Here is a 19,831-nt window from a genome sequence, read left to right as displayed (position 1 = left end):
CTTCTCTATACCAGCTTTCAAAGAGTGAGTGGGAAGCAAAGAAGGCAAAAAATTAACAGAAAAACTTCCACCGATATACATGCATGAAGAAAAGAGAAGAGATGAGATTTAATTCTGAAGGTTTTCTGCTTTAACAGCCTTGAAAACATTTAAGATGAGAGTGTCATATATTTCTTTGATAAGGATATGTTCATTTTATGAAATTCTGCCATGCCTCTCTATTCGTAAATGCTCCAAAGGGTTGAAAACACAATTTGTTCCATTTTTCTTCCTGTATTTTTTTACTAACCTTTGCTATTCCCCACTTCTCCCTCTCCTAAAGTCTTTATCCCTCTCCATTCTGCAGCATTAGATACAGAGTGCCCATCTTATACCAGATAAATGCCAGGTATGGGGAAAGTTGTTAAGGTAATACCATTGTCAGCCATTACAAAACTTTGGGCCCAAAATTTCCATCTACGATTCATGAATATTTCACACGAGTATCTTGACAAAATACCAAATTGCCTTAGTTGGCAGGGTATGTCTATGGGCATTGGGTGCACAAACACAAGCTGTGAAAATAAAAAGAAATAATTTGGCATTTGTTGCATATATTAGGAAGTGTTTGGAGCAGCACTCTGGCAGGGACTTCCAAACCTGCCATGCAGTGACGCACATTTGTGCAGTGAAATGGTTGAAATGTACACTGACTTTCAGGAACGAGTCTGGTGAATATGAAACAGCTTCTGCATGTCCCAGAGTTGCTGCCCAAAATTAACACTACATTTACTATCGCAGCCAAAGTTTCCTCTGAATTATCTTAGCAGAGGCTTCTGCATGTTATCTTGAGGATGCAAATCCTCCTGTACTAAGAGGAAGACTTTTTAGTGCATAGTTAGTGCCACTATAAGCCATTGATTATTCTCTCCACTCCCCAAGAGTGGTCTGCTTGACAACCAAATGAAAGGAGAGAGAAGGAACATGTTAGAAACCTAGTAAATTTCGCAAGCCATGAGAAAATCAAGAAGTAGGCCCATATGAAACTCATGAGGTTCAACAAGGCCAAGTGCAAGGTCCTGCATGTGGGTCAGGGCAACCCATGGTATCAAGACAGGCTGGGGGATGAAGGGATTGAGACCAGCCCTACCAAGAAAGACTTGTGGGTACTGGTCGATGAAAAGCTGGACATGATATGGCAATGTGCACTCACAGCCCAGAAAGCCAACCATATCCTGGGCTGCATCAAAAGAAGCATGGCCAGCAGGTCGAGGGAGGTGATTCTGCCCCTCTGCTCTACTCTGGTGAGACTCCAACTGGAGTACTACATCCAGCTCTGGAGCCATCAGCACAGGAAAGACATGGACCTGCTGGAGTGGGTCCAGAGGAAGTCCACAAAAACGATCAGAGGGATAGAACATCTCTCCTAAGAGGACAGGCTGAGAGAGTCAGGGATGTTCAGCCTGGAGAAGAGAAGGGTCCAGGGAGACCTTATTGTGGCCTTTCAATACTTAAAGGGGGCCTACAAGAAAGATGGGGACAAACTTTTTAGCAGAGACTGTTGCAATAGGACAAGGGATAATGGTTATAAACTAAAAGAGGGCAGATTTAGACTAGATATAAGGAAATCTTCTTTTTATGCTGACGGTGGTGAAACACTTGAAGAGGTTACCCAGAAAGGTGGTAGATGCCCCATCCCTGGAAACGTTCAAGGTCAGGCTGGATGGGGCTCTAAGCAACCTGCTGTAGTTGAAGATGTCCTTGCTCATTGTAGAGGGGTATGACCAGATGACCTTTAAAGGTCTCTTCCAATTATCGCAGCCAAAGTTTCCTCTGAATTATCTTAGCAGAGGCTTCTGCATGTTATCTTGAGGATGCAAATCCTCCTGTACTAAGAGGAAGACTTTTTAGTGCATAGTTAGTGCCACTATAAGCCATTGATTATTCTCTCCACTCCCCAAGAGTGGTCTGCTTGACAACCAAATGAAAGGAGAGAGAAGGAACATGTTAGAAACCTAGTAAATTTCGCAAGCCATGAGAAAATCAAGAAGTAGGCCCATATGAAACTCATGAGGTTCAACAAGGCCAAGTGCAAGGTCCTGCATGTGGGTCAGGGCAACCCATGGTATCAAGACAGGCTGGGGGATGAAGGGATTGAGACCAGCCCTACCAAGAAAGACTTGTGGGTACTGGTCGATGAAAAGCTGGACATGATATGGCAATGTGCACTCACAGCCCAGAAAGCCAACCATATCCTGGGCTGCATCAAAAGAAGCATGGCCAGCAGGTCGAGGGAGGTGATTCTGCCCCTCTGCTCTACTCTGGTGAGACTCCAACTGGAGTACTACATCCAGCTCTGGAGCCATCAGCACAGGAAAGACATGGACCTGCTGGAGTGGGTCCAGAGGAAGTCCACAAAAACGATCAGAGGGATAGAACATCTCTCCTAAGAGGACAGGCTGAGAGAGTCAGGGATGTTCAGCCTGGAGAAGAGAAGGGTCCAGGGAGACCTTATTGTGGCCTTTCAATACTTAAAGGGGGCCTACAAGAAAGATGGGGACAAACTTTTTAGCAGAGACTGTTGCAATAGGACAAGGGATAATGGTTATAAACTAAAAGAGGGCAGATTTAGACTAGATATAAGGAAATCTTCTTTTTATGCTGACGGTGGTGAAACACTTGAAGAGGTTACCCAGAAAGGTGGTAGATGCCCCATCCCTGGAAACGTTCAAGGTCAGGCTGGATGGGGCTCTAAGCAACCTGCTGTAGTTGAAGATGTCCTTGCTCATTGTAGAGGGGTATGACCAGATGACCTTTAAAGGTCTCTTCCAATTTAAACTATTCTGTGATTCTATGATTCTAAAACAAGGTGGTTACTGGGAGACTGTTTCATCCCCTGCTGACCCCACTGCCATTACCGAGGTATAGATTTTATTCAAGGTCCTTAGCAGAAGAACCATTTCACATCTCTGTCCCGCTCAAAGGATAACAAGTTACAATCAGATACTGATGCAGAACAGGAATATGTCACCCTATGACATGCAGGTGGCAAGAAAATGACATTTGTATGTGGTGGAAAAAAAGTAGCATACCAGCAAATTACTTACTCTGGGGATGATTCTGGGGTTAAATTAGACATCTCTTCTGGTGTAGGTACTGCCCATGCACGCACAGCCAAAGAGAGGGAGGGAGAAAAGAAATTGATGATTCAGTACACCTTCCATTTTCTGCTTGTATACCAATGAAACAATTCTGGCATTACACCCTCTTGCATTTTCCCACTGCCTCTGCAGACCAATTCTGACATTTGAACATTGGTCGTATGTCTCTAGATCCCTGTATCTAATCAAGTGCTGCATTTCAAGGCTCACCCTACCCGTCTTTAAATCATTATGTAATCTCGCACTGGCTCCAGTGGTTTCTGGTTTGGACCCAAACACCATGCCAATTTGATTGCTTTAAAGCCCAGCTGGATGCAGCTCAGTCACTGCTGCAATTCTCATCATTTCTCTGACCACGTCAGAGACAATGTCCCTGACCATGACAGCTCAAAGTCTAACTCTTTCATGGCTGTAATCCTCCTTTCCCATGGGATCACATCCCAGTACCCTGTAAACCCACAGGATGTTGAGATAGCTGCTGCTGACATCTGAGGATAATGCCTGTGACTCTGGGTGCCCTTTGCCTGAATGTAAAAAGTCATTTGGAGTTTGAAGAAGAAAATTTTGCACATCTCAACACTCTAGAGACTCTGAAAACTGAAATAGGCCAGCAGATACGAAACCACTGATTGTATTAAGGAGATTTTTACACCAGTTACCAAAGGAGGTATAAAAAGCATTAACCAAGATAAACAAGTTGTGCTTTAGAAGGACAATTTCAGCCTATTGCCACTGGCTATCTTTTTTTCAGCAGACGGCTCACCCTGTGGCTATGGAGAGGCAGCAGAGTACAGGCATAGGGGAAAAGGCAGAGCTCTAGCTTCTCTGACAAGGCAAGTGGAGAAGCTGAAGATAAAATTTTCTTGTGTTCTAAGAGCCACAACAAGCATAGTAAGAGATGTATGGCTGAAGTGTGAAGAGGGCTCAGGAGATACTGTTGGACCAGGTGCACTGGCACCTGACAGCCTGCTCACATGTGCCTTAAGTTAGCGCTGGCTAACACTATCACACTCATTTTCAGTACCGATATTCAGTCCTCATTACATGAAATCTGCCGAGCCAGAGAGGTATGAACTTACTGCTGAACATCTGCCCAGATCAGAATCAACCTGCATGTTTGGGTGAGTACTCACCTTGCAATTTCCGGCGATGGAAGCGAGGAGACCCCAGGAAACTATTCTTGATTGAGTTGAGCCGTGTCCTCCATGGCATTCCTCCAATGCTGGGGCTGGATGGTGGTGTTGGGTTGGGTGTGCCTGCTGGGCTCTCCTTTGGCGTATGGACAGGTGTCCCCTTGGGGGTAGGGAGGGGACTTCCCCTTGGAGAGGGGTGAGGGGTGACCTGTATGATGGGGATAGATTTGGTGCTTGGGTCAGTACTAGAAGGGAGCAATCTAACAGGAGACATAGGGTTGGTCTGTACTTTAGGAACAGCCAGCTGTGGGTTAAAGCCGGCAGCAGGTGAGCGGCCCTGGGCATTCTGCACAGGGGTGTTCTGGGAAGAGGGGGCGCTGGCATTGCTGGTAGGGAGTGGGTTGGATTTAGTAGACTGGAGTGGTTTTTCGGCCAATTTGCTCTTGGATGGCAAAGTCTGCGTCTTTGGGTTGGGCTGAAGTGCTGGCTTTGGTTGGAGTACATGTCCAGGCCTGGAGGCGTTCCTACAAGCATCAGGGTCCAAGGAGACTTGGGGTCGGGGAGAGAAAGGGAGGTCGGAGGTCTGAGGGGGGATGAAGAACTTTCTGATAGGCTACGAGACAGACACAGAGTGTCCATGCACATCAAAAACAGTGAAATACGCATAGAGCGGGCGAGCAGAGAAAGGAAAGTCAGAATAAAATCCATCCGAGTCACAAAGATGCACCATGTCACAAGGAGACACAAGAGATGGAGGTGAAGGGGTAGTGGGGGGGAGGGATTTTCCAAAGAAACAAAAACGAACAAACAAACAAAAAACAAAAAAAAGACATGCAGTTAGCTGGGAACACAGCATAATCAACAACAGCAGCAGCGGCAGCAGCAAGAACAACAGTGTCATAACAGGCTTCATCATATTAACCAACCACGTGTCAGCAAAGGAAAACAACAGAAAGAAAAGTAAAACAAAGGAAAAGTAAAAAAAAAACCAAAACCAAACCAAAATGAAAGAAAGTAACCAAGAAAAAAGAAGAGAGAAATGCCATCTCTCTGGGATTGTTCTGATTGCCCTGCAGTGAGAGAAGCACGATGCTGTAGGGAGGTGAGGAAGGGGAAGAAGAACCACTCAAGCCACAGACAAATTGAGATGTGCCAAGAATGGGACCACCTCTTTCAGCTCCAAGTGCCCATATGAAAACCCAGCAGAGAGATGAAACTCAAAACAGGTGTGTGATACATACGGAGTGGTAGGCGATACACACAGGTTACTGCACACACCAATCAGAACCTCTTTCCTTCCTCTTTACCCCTGACTCTGGCTAATGCACACCCCGGCTGCAGCCACCCATTGCAGAAAGAGGGGGAAAGGGAGAGTGATGCCACTTGGGCATCCACTCTCCTCCTCTGGCCTGGAAGGTTAAACTGCTCAGTGTTCACTTGGAGGCTTCAGAGCACACACCACCATGAGAGAAAAATATGAACTCAGGTTGGTGTTTGATTTGTAAACAGCTACAGCAAAAACTTCAGAGAGGCCCGGCAAATTTATCTGGGAAGAGATGATACTTCCCACCAGACTTTATGCTTCTCCAGCAGCATCCCTCATCGCATCAAAGGACAGCTTGATAATCAGAATTTCTGTCATAAAGTCACAGCAATATTTGCCATTAAGTCCCAATTCTATGGAGGGGGTGGGGTGAGCCATTGTTTTGTAAGACAGTTTAAAAAGAAAGCGACAACAAAGTTCATAATCCATCACTGAGTTATCAAAATGGGATTATGAAATTTTTTTCCCCAAACAAGAACATTTACACATTAGAGGCATTTTGGGAAACCATTCATATGTTGACAGCAAACAGCAATAGACAGACTTGGGAGGACAGAAGCCTTTTAAAGGGATATCAGCAAGCTAAAAATCACATTTAAAACAAAATGAATGTCCTTACAAAACATTGCTGTTAAAACCTTAGATTACAAGTACTGGCAGAATTGTAAAACTAGAAATCACTACGCAAGATCTTTAGCTTTGGTCTTCATTCAGATTCTGATTTCTATAAATTATTACCTATTATAAATTATTTACCACCGTTATTATTATTATTATTATTATTATTATTATTATCCACTGTTAACACCTAAAAGCTGTAATCAAGCACTGTCTAGACATACCATGTACGTGTAACCATGCCTCAAATCTCAGTCCCAGGTAAGCACACTCACCTCAGATGAGGAAAGTAGTTAACTTATGAAAGCCACTATCAGCATCTGACTATTAACCATTTACAAATGATGCCAATGGATAAAAGTCAAAGACTGTTGATTGCAAATGTTTTCTTGCAATTTTTGTATCTCATGTGTATGATGGTTTGAGAAACAAATTTGAAAGAAATAAAATCAAATTCAACTCCCACTTAAGCCATTAAGAATCTGAAGGGGCACCCTTAATTACCACATTTTTAATAATGAAATAAAGAACAAGATTATGTCTATATATCAGCTGGCGCAATGGGGAACACCATTAGCAAGATCTTGTGAGATTTAAAAACTCTTAGTTGCTGTTGAATTCAATTCCTCACAGAACCGAACCTAAGCAGTGCATATAGAGAAATGTGTATTTGCTTTTTACAGTATGTTCTCTTTCAATATTCTAAGGTGCTATTAGAAGCATAGGCAAGGACATTTAAAAAAATATGATTTTTATTCCGAAATTTCCTTTTAAGCCTCAAATTTGACCTGCCTTAATATCGTTATGATCTGCTGAAAATGCCATCTGGTTGCTAAAGCCCTTTGAAGGCTATTTAATCAACGGCCTATTAAGTAATAACGGTAAGATACAGCAACTATGGAACAGATCTTGTCATCCTTATTCTTTGATGTAGTCCTACTGAGATGTCAGAAATTGATCCCAAGAGATCAATTAATGAGATGAAGATTTAGGTTTGCTGCACTGGATGCTTATTTTGCGCACAAAACTGTTTCCATGCTCTTTTTCAGTTCATTTTGCAGTAGCATAAGAGCTCTCAGACCTCTGCTTCATTCCACTGACATCCAGGAGTTCCAGTGCAGAAACAAGGATCTTCACTGGTTTCTGACACGTTAAAGATGCAGAGGAAACCACAAACACGCTTATGCCAGTTGCAAACAGGGTAACAATTGATAGGAACGCAGAATACATTTCAGAAAATAGTTCAATCAAGCAAGGAACTGGAAGCTTTACTAGCCTGTAAACTTACCCCCAAAGGTGTGTCTTTATGCATAAGAATTACACACAATGTTACTGGGCAATTACAATTTTAAACACTTTGAATACTGATGCTGACCTGGACAGGCTGGAGAGCTGGGCAGAGAGAAACCTTATGAAGTTCAACAAGGGTAAGTGTAGGGTACTGCATCTGGGGAGGAATAACCCCATGTATCAGTACAGGTTGGGGGCTGACCTCCTGGAGAGCAGCTCTGTGGAAAGGGACCTGGGAGTCCTGGTGGACAACAGGATGACCATAAGCCAGCAATGTGCCCTGGTGGCCAAGAAGGTGAATGGCATCCTGGGGTGCATCAAGAAGAGTATGGCCAGTAGGTCGAGCAAGGTCATCCTCCCCCTCTACTCTGCCCTGGTGAGGCCGCATCTGGAGTACTGCGTCCAGTTCTGGGCTCCCCAGCTCAAGAAAGACAGGGAACTGCTGGAGAGGGTCCAGCAAAGGGCTACAAAGATGATTAATGGATTAGAACGTCTCTCATATGAGGAAAGGCTGAGGGACTTGGGTCTCTTTAGTCTAGAGAAAAGAAGATTGAAGGGGGATCTTATTAATGCTTACAAATACTTAAAGGGAGGGCGCCAGGTGGATGGGAACAGTCTTTTTTCAGTGGTGCCCAGTGATAGGACAAGAGGTAACGGGCACAAACTTGAACATAGGAAGTTCCATCTTAACATGAAGAGGAACTTCTTTACTTTGAGGGTAGTGGAGCACTGGCACAGGCTGCCCAGAGAGGTTGTGGAGTCTCCCACCCTGGAGACGTTCAAAACCGGCCCGGACGCCGTCCTGTGCAACCTGCTGTAGGTGATCCCGCCCTGGCGGGGGGTTGGACTAGATGATCTCCAGAGGTCCCTTCCAACCCTGACCATTCTGTGATTCTGTGATTCTATGTTATCTTCATATACCTAAGAGTAGATCCATAGGTGTAGCCATACCCTAACACATGGAATAGATCCATTTCCAATGGGGGATGGCATCTTCTCATGAAGTCATGAAAAGTGCATAGAAAACCTCCAAAGACTCTGGGCCAGACAATTAGGTAACATGGCTGCCACAGCCCTAAAGACTTCTTGATGAGGTCTAGACTTTTGCAAGGACTGCAGTCTTGAAGTGACTAAGCTGACCTTGTCAGACACTAGGAATACTTGCTCTTATCCCTAAAGACGTTACCAAGGAGAGGAAGGCCTCTGTCATCGCACCCAGAAACTATAGTAACTTTGCCACAGATGTACTATCAAGCATATTTGGTACTAGCTGAGTATCAGTATTAGTAGAGTATCGATATTTAGTTGACTGTATATTGGATAAGGGCATGTGAATGTACCTTATTTATAGGGGTTTGAGTGTTCCTTTCTCATCTTAATTAGTCAACTCCTTACATTTCTTTTAAATTTGCTAGCCCTCAAATTTGTATGATTTATTTTCTCTGACTTTCTAATACAAGCTATTCCGAGGCAAACAGAATCAAGCTGGTTGTAACCAGCATGGTTTGGTGCTTTACTGTGACCTCATTGAAATGGTTCCTGATATTTGGTCTGAAACCACACCGTATACAGACTTCAGCTGGATATGGCAGTGTTTAGTCATAGCAATGTTATTCTATGTGCTTATGAGACTGAAAAAGGGCAGGGGCACATTGAGATCCCTGCTAACAGTGCAGGGAACATGTATGAGAAATTCTTTGCTTGCATTTGTAAATAACATTTCCCTCACCACCCATGAAAATTTACAAGCTGCCAAGAAAAAACAAAACATCCCAGCTAAGACCCACAGCTCTGCAGCAACAGATATTGAAAAGCATCAAGCGTGTGTGAGTGAATTGGACCAACAGATCTTGAAGCAGCACCACTTACCCTTGGACTGCTGAGAGGACTGGTGGAGAGCCCAGACGATGCTCCACTGATTGACCGAGACCTGAATGGACACAATAAGGAAAACAGACCTCAGAAAACTTGGATAAGTAATAATCCTGAACACCAGCCACCACAGGCACAGGCATGAAGTGAGGAGGAGGAGGGAGGCTGTCACTGGAAAAGCACATGACTCTTTCCTTTCACTGCTGTCACATTTTTCAGTTGTCCCACCCTCAAAACAAAGAAATGCTGTTTCTCAGGGAGGATACTATAATCCCTTTTCATTGAGGGAGCTGCTACCTTCTTTTTGGTCATCAAGCACACAGAAGCTACTACCTCTGACCTGTGCAAGCTGAACAGCTGAATTCAAAAAGGACTGTCAAGACATTCACGTTGGTGTTGAGAATTCTCTTCTGCACGGTGGTGGTGGACACAGAATGAGACGTTCTCTGTCACGAGCAACATGGAAAAGCACCGTGTGTACAAGGCACAAAGGTAGGGGATTCTTCCAGATACTAAGAAAAAACCCAAGTCTCCATGACGCAGGCACACAATAATTTCCTATGTGGTGACTTCCCACTGAAATCAAAGCTCACATTGACTTAACCCTTTCCAGCTTCTCACTGGATTTCACATCTCTGCTGTCCAGTAAGATCTCCTGCTATTAAACAAGCCAGGTCTTTATGAATAATGAGTTCTGTTGATGACTATGCTAATATCAAGATAACAGCCCAACTTCCCTCAAAAAGAGGCCAGTCAAGGGAGAATAAACTGTCCTTCTATTTGCTGACAAGGTCACCTACACTGTAATGCTCTTATGCTCTCCAGCAAAGGCCACCAATGAAAAATGTCAGCTGTGGACAGTAAAATGTACAAATGGGCTATGCTAAACACGCTGAAAGGACAGACAGGCCAAATGCACAAACATTTCAGCAGCAGAAGTTTCCAGGAGGAGGGCTGACCAGCAGGAAAAAAAAACCCCTCCGCATGACTGTAAATGAGTAAGCCCCAGAGGCATCTGCTTTCTATCCATTTGATATAAAAAGAAAGTTGTCTTGAAGACTGAAACATCTTATAGGAGAGGACTTGGCTAAGAACCTAGTTGTTCAACAACCAGCATGCAACATGTCAATATAGCAAACCTACCAATGTTTTACCTATAGTACGAACCATGAAGGCAATTACTTGCCTTCAGGTAGCAAACATGAAAAGATGAAATCCTGTAGATGCCTGAAAAAGAGTACATGTGTGTATGCATGCATGTGTGTGTGTATACATATAGATATTTAAAATTTATCTAGGTCAGATAGTTAATGTCAGCTTATACAAAAGAGAATATAAACCAAATTTAGACCGTAAACTGTCTCAGTTTACTCTCTTCTACTGTTATAGAAGAATAAAACAAAAAAAAATCAGTTCGTAAAGTGGTCTCACAAACATATATTACTAAATAAATTTGAGTAGCAGAATTATTAAAAAATAAGTGAACTGCAAAAGAGGAATACTTCCAAGGAAAGAATAAGGTACAACTGAGCACAATGGCAGGCCCTGTTCTCTCTATTTGTATCCTCTGTAGAAACTAATCACTGATGGTTTTCTTTGTATCTCATTGCAGTTGTCCCTCACAGTAAGTAGGTGAAACCCACAAGCCCAGTCTCAGCATGCTTTTTTGCCAGATTAAATGTAAATTTGCACCATGAAAATCTGGGGCACTCATTCTATGCAGAAACTCCCTACTTATGTTTTTCCTTGTACCCTGCTGCGGTCTGCCCATCACAGTACAGCAGTCAAAAACTAGAAGCTCAGTCTTGGCATTCTTTTGCACTAGATTAAACCTAAATTTGTACCATCAAGATCTGGGGCACTCATAAAAGTTTTTGCAAAGTAATTTTCAGAGACAACCGTCTGCTCTGCTTTTGAAAGGCTATTTTATGTGCCTCTATGATAACTGAAGTAGCTGAGTGCAACACAGATGTCATGCATATGGGAAGTCCATTTAGCTAAAATCTTCCTGGTATGAGTCATCAGGAAAAGCTTCTTCCAAACCATAAATTACAAGAGGAGCCTACAGATTATCTTAGACAAATGTGGAAGGCATTTAGGTGCCCAGAGATGCAGTTAAACACCTACTTAGGAGCTAAACTCCCACTAGGAGCTGTTCCCACCAACTCTTAATTGTGGTGGGAAAATCCTCTCTGACACTCACCTGAATTCCAGGATACTTGATTAAAAGTTCCCATCTGCTATTTCCTCTTTGAAATCAGGTGTTTCCACCACTCCTGAATTCTCCCCTCCCAACCCCATTGCCTCCTATTTTTTTACAAAAATGATCAGACGCACGGAGGGCAAAACATGGCAGGCCCCACCACCCAACTCCCAGTTCCTTATTGGAAGCAATATTTGAAAAAGACTTGTTGTGTACTGTGTTTTCATCCAGCCTAGGAGCCTGAGGTAGGGGACAGAAGAGAGAGTTAGTGTGAAATCCTCCTGGAAATGCATTCAGTATCCACATGACTGTTATTGAACAAGCTTCATTTCTGCTGCTGATTTACATGCAAAATACGTAAGAAGTAAAGTAGGCCCTATAGCAAGTTTTAGTTTGTCCACACTGGACATTGTATAGAGGAGCAGTAGAAAGAGTTTAAAGAATCCTGCGTTAACTTTAAGTGTTGGGGTGAAAAGAGAGCTGTACATTTTCAAAGCTTTTCCCCTTTACAAGAGAGTGCTGGTATGGCGTATGACACCCAGACTGAGGAGATCTTCCTTGCATCTTCTTCAATTTCATAAATCTCCCATAATTTACCTTTACAAATGGGACATAGTTCCCAAGCTGGCTATAAAAACTCAGTACAGCGGCAGGCTCTATACTCCAGTACAAAAATGCTAACAAGCAAAAATGACAGATTTGTCCCTCCCATCAAGATCACCTTAGCTGGGAAATGCTAGAATTCAGTTTTTAAAAAAGAACCAACACATGCACTGCTCCTGTATCTCAGAGTCAGGTGGACAGAACTGGGACAGAGCCAAAAGAAAGTAATGAAAACATTGCATTATGCTGAAATGCTGTAATGAAAGAACAGAGAGAATTTAAATTTTCACCCCTCTCACCAGAAAATGAAAGCATGAGGCCCTACAGGCAGCACATTAGTATGGCAGACCCTGGATGATCTTATGTGTGGGAAGAGGAGAAAAATGTGACATCATCTTAATCTCTATGGCTATGAACTAAGTTTATTTAGTGGGAAATATCTGTTAGTGAGTAACCTCCTAAGAGTCTCTACAGGCATTAAATGTCATTGGAAGTATTAAATCTATAATTATTCCAATAACTTAATCCTAAACGCAACAATCTAGGAAACTATGAACATTGCGTGTGACTCATTTTGCTCTGTGCTTTGCATTGCTGTATGCTTGGGCACTAACTCAATGGAAGCCCTCAAAAAGTTGTTAAAAGTACAAGCAGAAAAGTTAATGCAGTTGCTCAGATAAAGAGCACTCCCTCAAACACAATTGCCAGATTTAGAGACACAGGAAGAGATTCTTTTGTCCATTCCAAAGTGACATAGTTGTTTTGCAAAGCCTGGAGGAAGGAATTAAAAAAAAAACATACGGGAACTAGACCGAAGGTTTAGGAGGGGGAAGATGTAGAGGGCACTGTAAACAGATGTGCACTGAGACCACTGCAGGCAATTCCTCTCATCTCATAGAATGACAATAATCTGGAGACATCTGAGCTATGAAAGAGAGAGGCCAAGGACTGAAACGAAATGTGCATGTTTAGGCTGTAATTTGTAGATGTGATGAATTTACACCTTATTCAATCTATTTGATACTTCAAAGTATCAAAGTTAAAAGGTCCTTGTTTTAAGGAAATTTTTTACTCATTTTAACCAGCTGCTGTCAAAGGGGAAGCCACGCAAGGCCCAATTCAGGTTAGAATAGTGGTCTTTTACTGGTGAAACTGAGGAGCTGGAATCCAGTTTCCAGCTGGTTTCAGAGGACTGCAGAATTTCTCAAGAACTAAGAGGTAAAGGGCCAAAACCTCACACTGCTGAGGTGTAGGCAGAGAGAAATACAAGAACGAAAAGCACAGCTGACCTGGTAACCATACTACACATATAGCACATGTACAGAGCACCTCTATATAGCCCTTCACTCAGATTAATTTTCAAGTGCTTTAAACAGTGCATCTGCTAGTACACACCAGTAGAGTGCAAAGGCTTCACAGCCAGCATTAAATATTTGGATCAGATTTGGCATTTGTTTTTTCTTTGAATAACCATCTCATGGAAATTTTTCTTACAATCAAACGGGAGTTTGGTACCTTGTTGCAGTCCCAGCAGAACTTGCTTTCATAGCACAGTTTTACCAGGATGCTGAATATAGCCTCTTAGCTGGTCAAGCTGGAGCCATGCTTCCAAGAAGGGGAGCCTGCAGCATGCATGCAGCGTGCAGTAATGCATCAGACTTGTGTCCGTGGGCAAAATGGCTTAGAAATTTTGAATCGGTTTGATTCTACATGTTGTTTTGAAAGTCATTCCCCAAATATCCAGCCAACCTCTTATTTGCTTCAGTCATAAATTGGGTGGAATTTGATACTCCTCTTTGCTTGCTCATGCAAATAAAACCAAAAAATTCTAAACTGGATTTCAAGGTATGAGACCCCTGAGAATGACCTCAGTTAATATGCAATAGGTGAGCAGCCAGGCTTTGTGTGTTACAACATTTCATCACTATTACTCTTGAGTGTCCAAAACATACAAAGTGTGCTTCCTTGCTCCCTCATCTAGGGAAAATGAGCAGAATACTTTTGATGCTCCACTGTCTTACGGTCCCAACTGTGCAAATAATACTAACTGTAACACCTCTTGCTGGCAATACTTATGCTTAAGTCAGAAGGTCTACTCATGGTAATAACCACTTGTAAGATGAAACCTTACAAGGAGTACAGAGAAAGGACCGCAGGTGTTGGTAACCCACCTCTTCTTCCTTTCAGCACACACAGAGGGCGATGTTAAATAGCACCACCTTCCTTAATTGGCCAATTATACTGAAGTTCCATTTATAAATGGTTTAGAAAGAATTAATAAATAGTAAAGCATGCAACAAAAATGAGAAGTAAATGTTACCGGTGCTAATTAGCTTTCTCAATATGTACCCTCTCAATAAGCTTTTGCTGTAGTCTGTAGTGATCTATTACAATGCTTTTATTAAATCATTTATTAATAAAATATTCTCCTTCTGTTCAGTATTTATAAATGGAACTTTAATTTGAAGTGTGACTGCATTCCTAGTTGTACCTATACCCTCTTTATTTAAAATAAAGAGCTTTGAAGATATATCTGTCTCTAGGGCCATCTGTTCACCTCTTAAGAAAACATATACTAAAAAGAAAGGGAATACCCAGCATTTTTTTAATAACACAAATGGGATTCAGCTTCATCTTAAAAAAAAAAAAAAAAGAAGAAAAAAGGATAAATTAGGAACAAAATTAACTGGAGGGTACCAAACAGATACAAAAAGCACTAAATGGAGAAGGGGGGTTCATTCTCAGAAGGCGTCCTAGGACCTACACAGTGTCTGAGGATAGTTCTCTGTGCCCGCAGACATTGAAACAGAGAGACAAACAAGAGAACAAAAAAGAACCCAAAAGTAAATTATATGGAGTGTGGCTCCAACATAAAAGCACACAAACACACACAAAAGTACCAAAAATGCTTCTTCCCACATCTCTCCCTGCTGTAAAGCCTCATTCATGGAAGTATATTAACCTGTATTGTATTTGTAAAGTGCACATGAAAAGTTTCTCTACAAGATACAACAGGTCCCGCAACAGGAATAATCCAAAACTAGAGCTTACCCCAACGGATCAGCACTCGCCATCCTCGGAAAGGGAAAATGAAGAGAGAGAAAGAGAAAGAAAGGAAGAGAGAGGGATGTGGAGGCAGGTGGAGAGAAGAGTAGGAAAAGCAGAGTGAAATACTGTTCAGAGAACTGAATGGTCATAATTATTGCCACCGGTGCCTACGTCTTCAGAGACCAGGAACACTAGGGGGACAGTCTCATTTATCAGAAACAACTTTTGTCCTGCTCATAATATTGCAGACACATGCAACTTTGGCACTGGGGAATATGGAGAGGGACATACTAAGGCTGTAAAAAAAAAATTCCCAGCCAAATCCCAATTAAAGCAGTCAGCAGAGCAATGGGGTTCATACTTCATGCTGCATTTCTTTTCTGTGTCTTACATAAGGCACAGTTATATCAGACTGTTATCAAGGAAATTTTTCTTTTTGTCCCCAGTTTGCTCAGTGTAGTGTCCCTCTGTCCCCCAAGCTGGCCTGGTAGGAAGTACTTTTTTTGCCACGACTGAACTGTGAAACATATTGGTTATTAAAGCATGCATTTCTGAGCCAGCTTGGGAGCCCAGGGTACAAGATTGTAGCTCAAGCTGTGAATCTGCTTTGTTACTAGCTTATTAGTCATGATGGTCTTACAGTCAGGAATTCAGATCAGCTAGAACATACCAGCTCAGCAACCCAGCACTTATCTCTGTGGATGCCATCTTGTGCTCCAGGATCTCATTTTTCATTTAAAATAAATTCAGTCTCTGGGTCTTAAAGGTTGCAAAGAAAATCTTTCAAATGTGAATAGAAAATAAATCAATGCCGTGCTGAAAAGAGTCTGAAAGAGCAGCTCTAAAAGCAGAATGAATCTCTGGCGTGACGACTTTGAAACCTAGCGACAATCAAAAACTTCAGTATTCTTAATTTTTCACTATAACCAAAGCACTCAAAATCGAAAAGAATAGTCAGGTTATTAAGTTTTCAGAGGTGCAGGTAAGCAAACTCAGGAAAGCGTCACACTTTTCACATTAACAAAGATTAGATTAGAAATTAAAAAAATAAATCTGGTGTGTTATTAAGCCAAATTATTTTCAAGTTGGATGCAGCGCATTTTTTCTTCTCTGTCTCTTTCTCTCTCTCATTCTCTCCATTTTCAATAACAGGCTCCCAAGCTGCCAGAGTTACCTCTGGCTGGGTGAGGAAAATCCATTCTCCACAAGACAGTCACCAACAGAAATGCCAAATTTAATATATGCCCAGTAGATTTCACAGTTTACTGCTCAGTGCAACTAGCCATGCTTCCGGTTACATCAACATTGCAAATGCTGGGCGGGCAACGCAAGGCAGTTTTGAGAAAAGTTAAAATTAAAACATAGTTAGAATAGAAAGAAAAAGCTGTTGTGCTATGCATTGATAGAGAAGTGGAAAGAAGCATTACAGTAAGTTCTTTTTTATGTGTTTGAGTGACACTCCATTTCAATTTCAGCCTGGAGTGCAAATTTGGGTAAGATCTAATTCGCTTATATACAAATACATATATATGTATATATCTGGGGACAAACGCTGTCCTCAGTTGTACCCGTACAAATCTATCTACAGTGATGTAACTGAGAAGAGCAAATTGACACCCATTGTATATTGGAACGTGTGTGTATATTTATACAGAAAATACACCCATATTCACACATGCAGAATATTATACTGTAAATAGAATGGGTGCAAGAAGGTAGATTAAGTTTTCTTTCAAGTCATTTTCCCAACAGGGAAGGCACTGAAGAGGTTAACAAAGAGAATGGAAAGCAAATCGACAATAGGGAAAAGGAAGAGGGAAATGAGGTTTAAAAAAAATGAACAATCCCAGGACACAATAGACCCAGAAGCGCAGACATGTGCATTCCCTACAATACTGAAGCAAGTGAACTACGGAGCTGCAGCAACCCAGATACAGAAGAAGAGAAGCACTGAAAGAAGGGGTGAAAGAGAAAGTCAGAAAGAAAGAAAAAGAAAAAGAAAGGGACAGTGGCCTCAGCTACTAAGACAACCATGTGCATCTAGAGGGAAGGGACCCTTAAAGATGCAGTATTCCTTTAAAAAAGACATCAAGTTGGATAATTAAACACTGGCCAAAAATTTAATGGCTACCATGATTAGCTGGCTCCACTTTGCGGGGTTCTCTTTGCTGCCTATCCCTTTCTTTCAAGTGTGCGCAGATCCAGAATCCAGGTCCTCTCACTTTCCCACCACTGAGGTCCTTCATCCTACCACTTAGAAGTGGGAGGGAGGTAAGACCACAGTGAATGTGATCCCCCAAAAATCAGCCTGGTCCTTCAATGAGAAGGACCCTGGGTGATCCTCGTGCAGTGCCCTAACCTTCTCCTCCTGTGCTCTGAAAAATACTACCTTTGTGAGGCAACATGAAATGCTCATGTGTATTTAAGGAATTTCCCCCACAGTTACTGAAGGGACATTTCCTCTGCTCCTAACACAGCTGTAGCAGCTGCTAGAGAAGGACAGAGGGACAATGAATGGTGCTGGGAACATCTGCTGAAAGACACTTCTCCTGTCACAGATAAAATTTCTGCACTTCTCTTACTGGACCTGAATTGTAATTACTATGGAAAAGCTCATCTTCAGAGTAGTTTCAGACTAACTTTTAATGCAAGAAGGGCCACATGTTCAAGAACAGAACTTACATATAGGGGGAATCAGAGAAAGGAAGAGGAATTTCCATGTCTATGGTAATGGTCCAGGAAAGCCCAGCCACTAAAGACTGTATAACCACTACTTCTGCACGGCTGTCCAATGCTTGTTCCTATCTTGGCATTTTAAAGAGGGTGCTTTACACACCAGGTGAGGCACAATCTCTGCTGCAGATGCATGATGTTCTTCATTGTAGCGGGTTCAAGACTTGAAACACTTTCCACAAAGGACTGCCTCAGTCTGCAAAAGGCCAAAACAGGGGTTGTCCCTCACACATCCTACAAGTCTCCTGAGGCTTTAAGGCCACATTTATCTTCAAATAGAAAGGTTTCTATTAAAAGGGGAAATAGAAAGAAGAATGGTTTGCCAAGTTCATAGGTTCCTTTAAGGAACCCACTGCTTCCCCTTTTTGAATCGTATGGAACGCTCCTAACCTTCGGGTAAGCTAAGTTTTTGTCCAAAATGTATAAGGATTACATTTTGATGAAGAATTATCCGTTGGGATGCCAGCTTTTAACATTAGAGAAAAATTCTCTTCCTCTGAGAGTGAAATTTTAGGACCAACTTGTCTACTAAAAACCTTCGCAAAAGTTTAAACTTCTTTTTCTTTTTCATGGACCCACATGAGTCCACTTAAGCTCCCTAAATCTGGTGGCCTGCATGTCTTCCATTGTGCCTCTAGTCACAGTTGGGAGTTACCCTTTTTGTTATTCTTCACTATCTGTCTCTTGAACTGCTAGACTGGAATCATCCTCCAAAAACTCTATCTTTGATCATCTTTTCCTCTTGTGTTCTCTGGTAGTCTTAAGGAGTTTTGTCTCTAACCTACAGGCACTTAATATTTTGCTCTGTCACGGCAGGATTTCCAAAGTTTCCTACCATTGTTGTCACTGACTCAGTTGTGTTGCTGTTCCTAGTGCTGGGAGTGGAGCACTTTGGACTTTCCTAGTGTTTTATATTCTAATCCCTCCCAAAGCAGTCTTAGCAAACAGATCTTCTACCCTGGGCATCCTCACTCTGAACTGAATCAGAAGTAGCAGTAGGATGAAATTTTAGTGGGGAAAACGTTGGTACAGTCACAGGCTGCATTGGGGATAGCCTCAAATGAATGGTACTGTACAAAAATATACGTGGTGTGGGGCTGTAAATATCCCACCCTCTTTGTTTCTCTCTAAAGAGAGAACAGCTATGTCCCCACACGGAGAAGGTAAGTACTGCATCTTTAAGGTCTCAGCAGTGAGGTAGAGGAGAGGAACATATTGTCAGTGTTTATACCTTTCTTCTTTGTTGAATTTGGGATTGGCTTCAGAGATATCCAGGCTTTTACTGAACATTGTTTTACTATGGCAGGAACAAAGCGAGAAAACAGAGTTACTAGTGTGGACATTTATACAAGAGAGTCACCTGAAGCAATGCTGGACACCCAGCCCCCCCAACCCATCCTCCCCTTTTTAAGCAATGCTCTGAAAAACCTTTCTTTTACTTTCCAGCTATGGCTCAAGCCTACACAGTGCTGAAGTTCATTATCTTCCCCTGACTTCTGAGGTCTAAGATGACTTCCCTGATACATACTTGTAAACCCTCCTCTATCCAATTGAAAACCCAGGTACCATCTACGTTGTCATATTATCCAGGGAAAATAGAACATGCCTGAAGGCACAAATTGCAAAGCACTCATTACTCAGACTTTTCTAGAAGACCTTAACATTAAGCACAATCTGGGAAAAGGTTAAAATCAGACCATAGAGCCTCTTAGAGGAACGGTAATCCATTTTGTATTCTAATTTGTAGGGTCCATTACCACTTACTCCCAACTCTCTTCCCTATACTCAGTGTACAGAGAAATGCCCTTCTTTATCATCTTGGGTCTGAATACCTGAAGCTTAGAAGCAAAATTCCCTGTGCTTTGCT

At 42.2% G+C, this 19,831-nt stretch overlaps 1 protein-coding gene across 3 annotated transcripts in view; it reads right to left on the bottom strand.

The window, feature by feature from the left end:
• BRSK2 (BR serine/threonine kinase 2) overlaps positions 1–19,831 on the bottom strand; it is a 330,924-nt gene that overhangs the window by 26,974 nt on the left and 284,119 nt on the right. For all 3 annotated transcript variants that reach the window (XM_009891984.1, XM_009891982.1, XM_009891983.1), the window contains exons 13-15: positions 9,375–9,435; positions 4,274–4,481; positions 3,087–3,135 (exon numbers count right to left, since the gene is read on the bottom strand). In XM_009891984.1, the coding sequence (XP_009890286.1) occupies positions 3,087–3,135; positions 4,274–4,481; positions 9,375–9,435 (318 nt within the window). The remainder of the gene's footprint in view (positions 1–3,086; positions 3,136–4,273; positions 4,482–9,374; positions 9,436–19,831) is intronic.

The sequence above is a fragment of the Charadrius vociferus genome, unplaced genomic scaffold (genome assembly GCF_000708025.1).
Source record: "Charadrius vociferus isolate BGI_N301 unplaced genomic scaffold, ASM70802v2 scaffold179, whole genome shotgun sequence".
Classification (NCBI taxonomy): Eukaryota; Metazoa; Chordata; class Aves; order Charadriiformes; family Charadriidae; genus Charadrius; species Charadrius vociferus.
The sequence above is the reverse complement of the archived record's forward strand: the minus strand, read 5'-3'. Positions and strand labels throughout refer to the sequence as shown.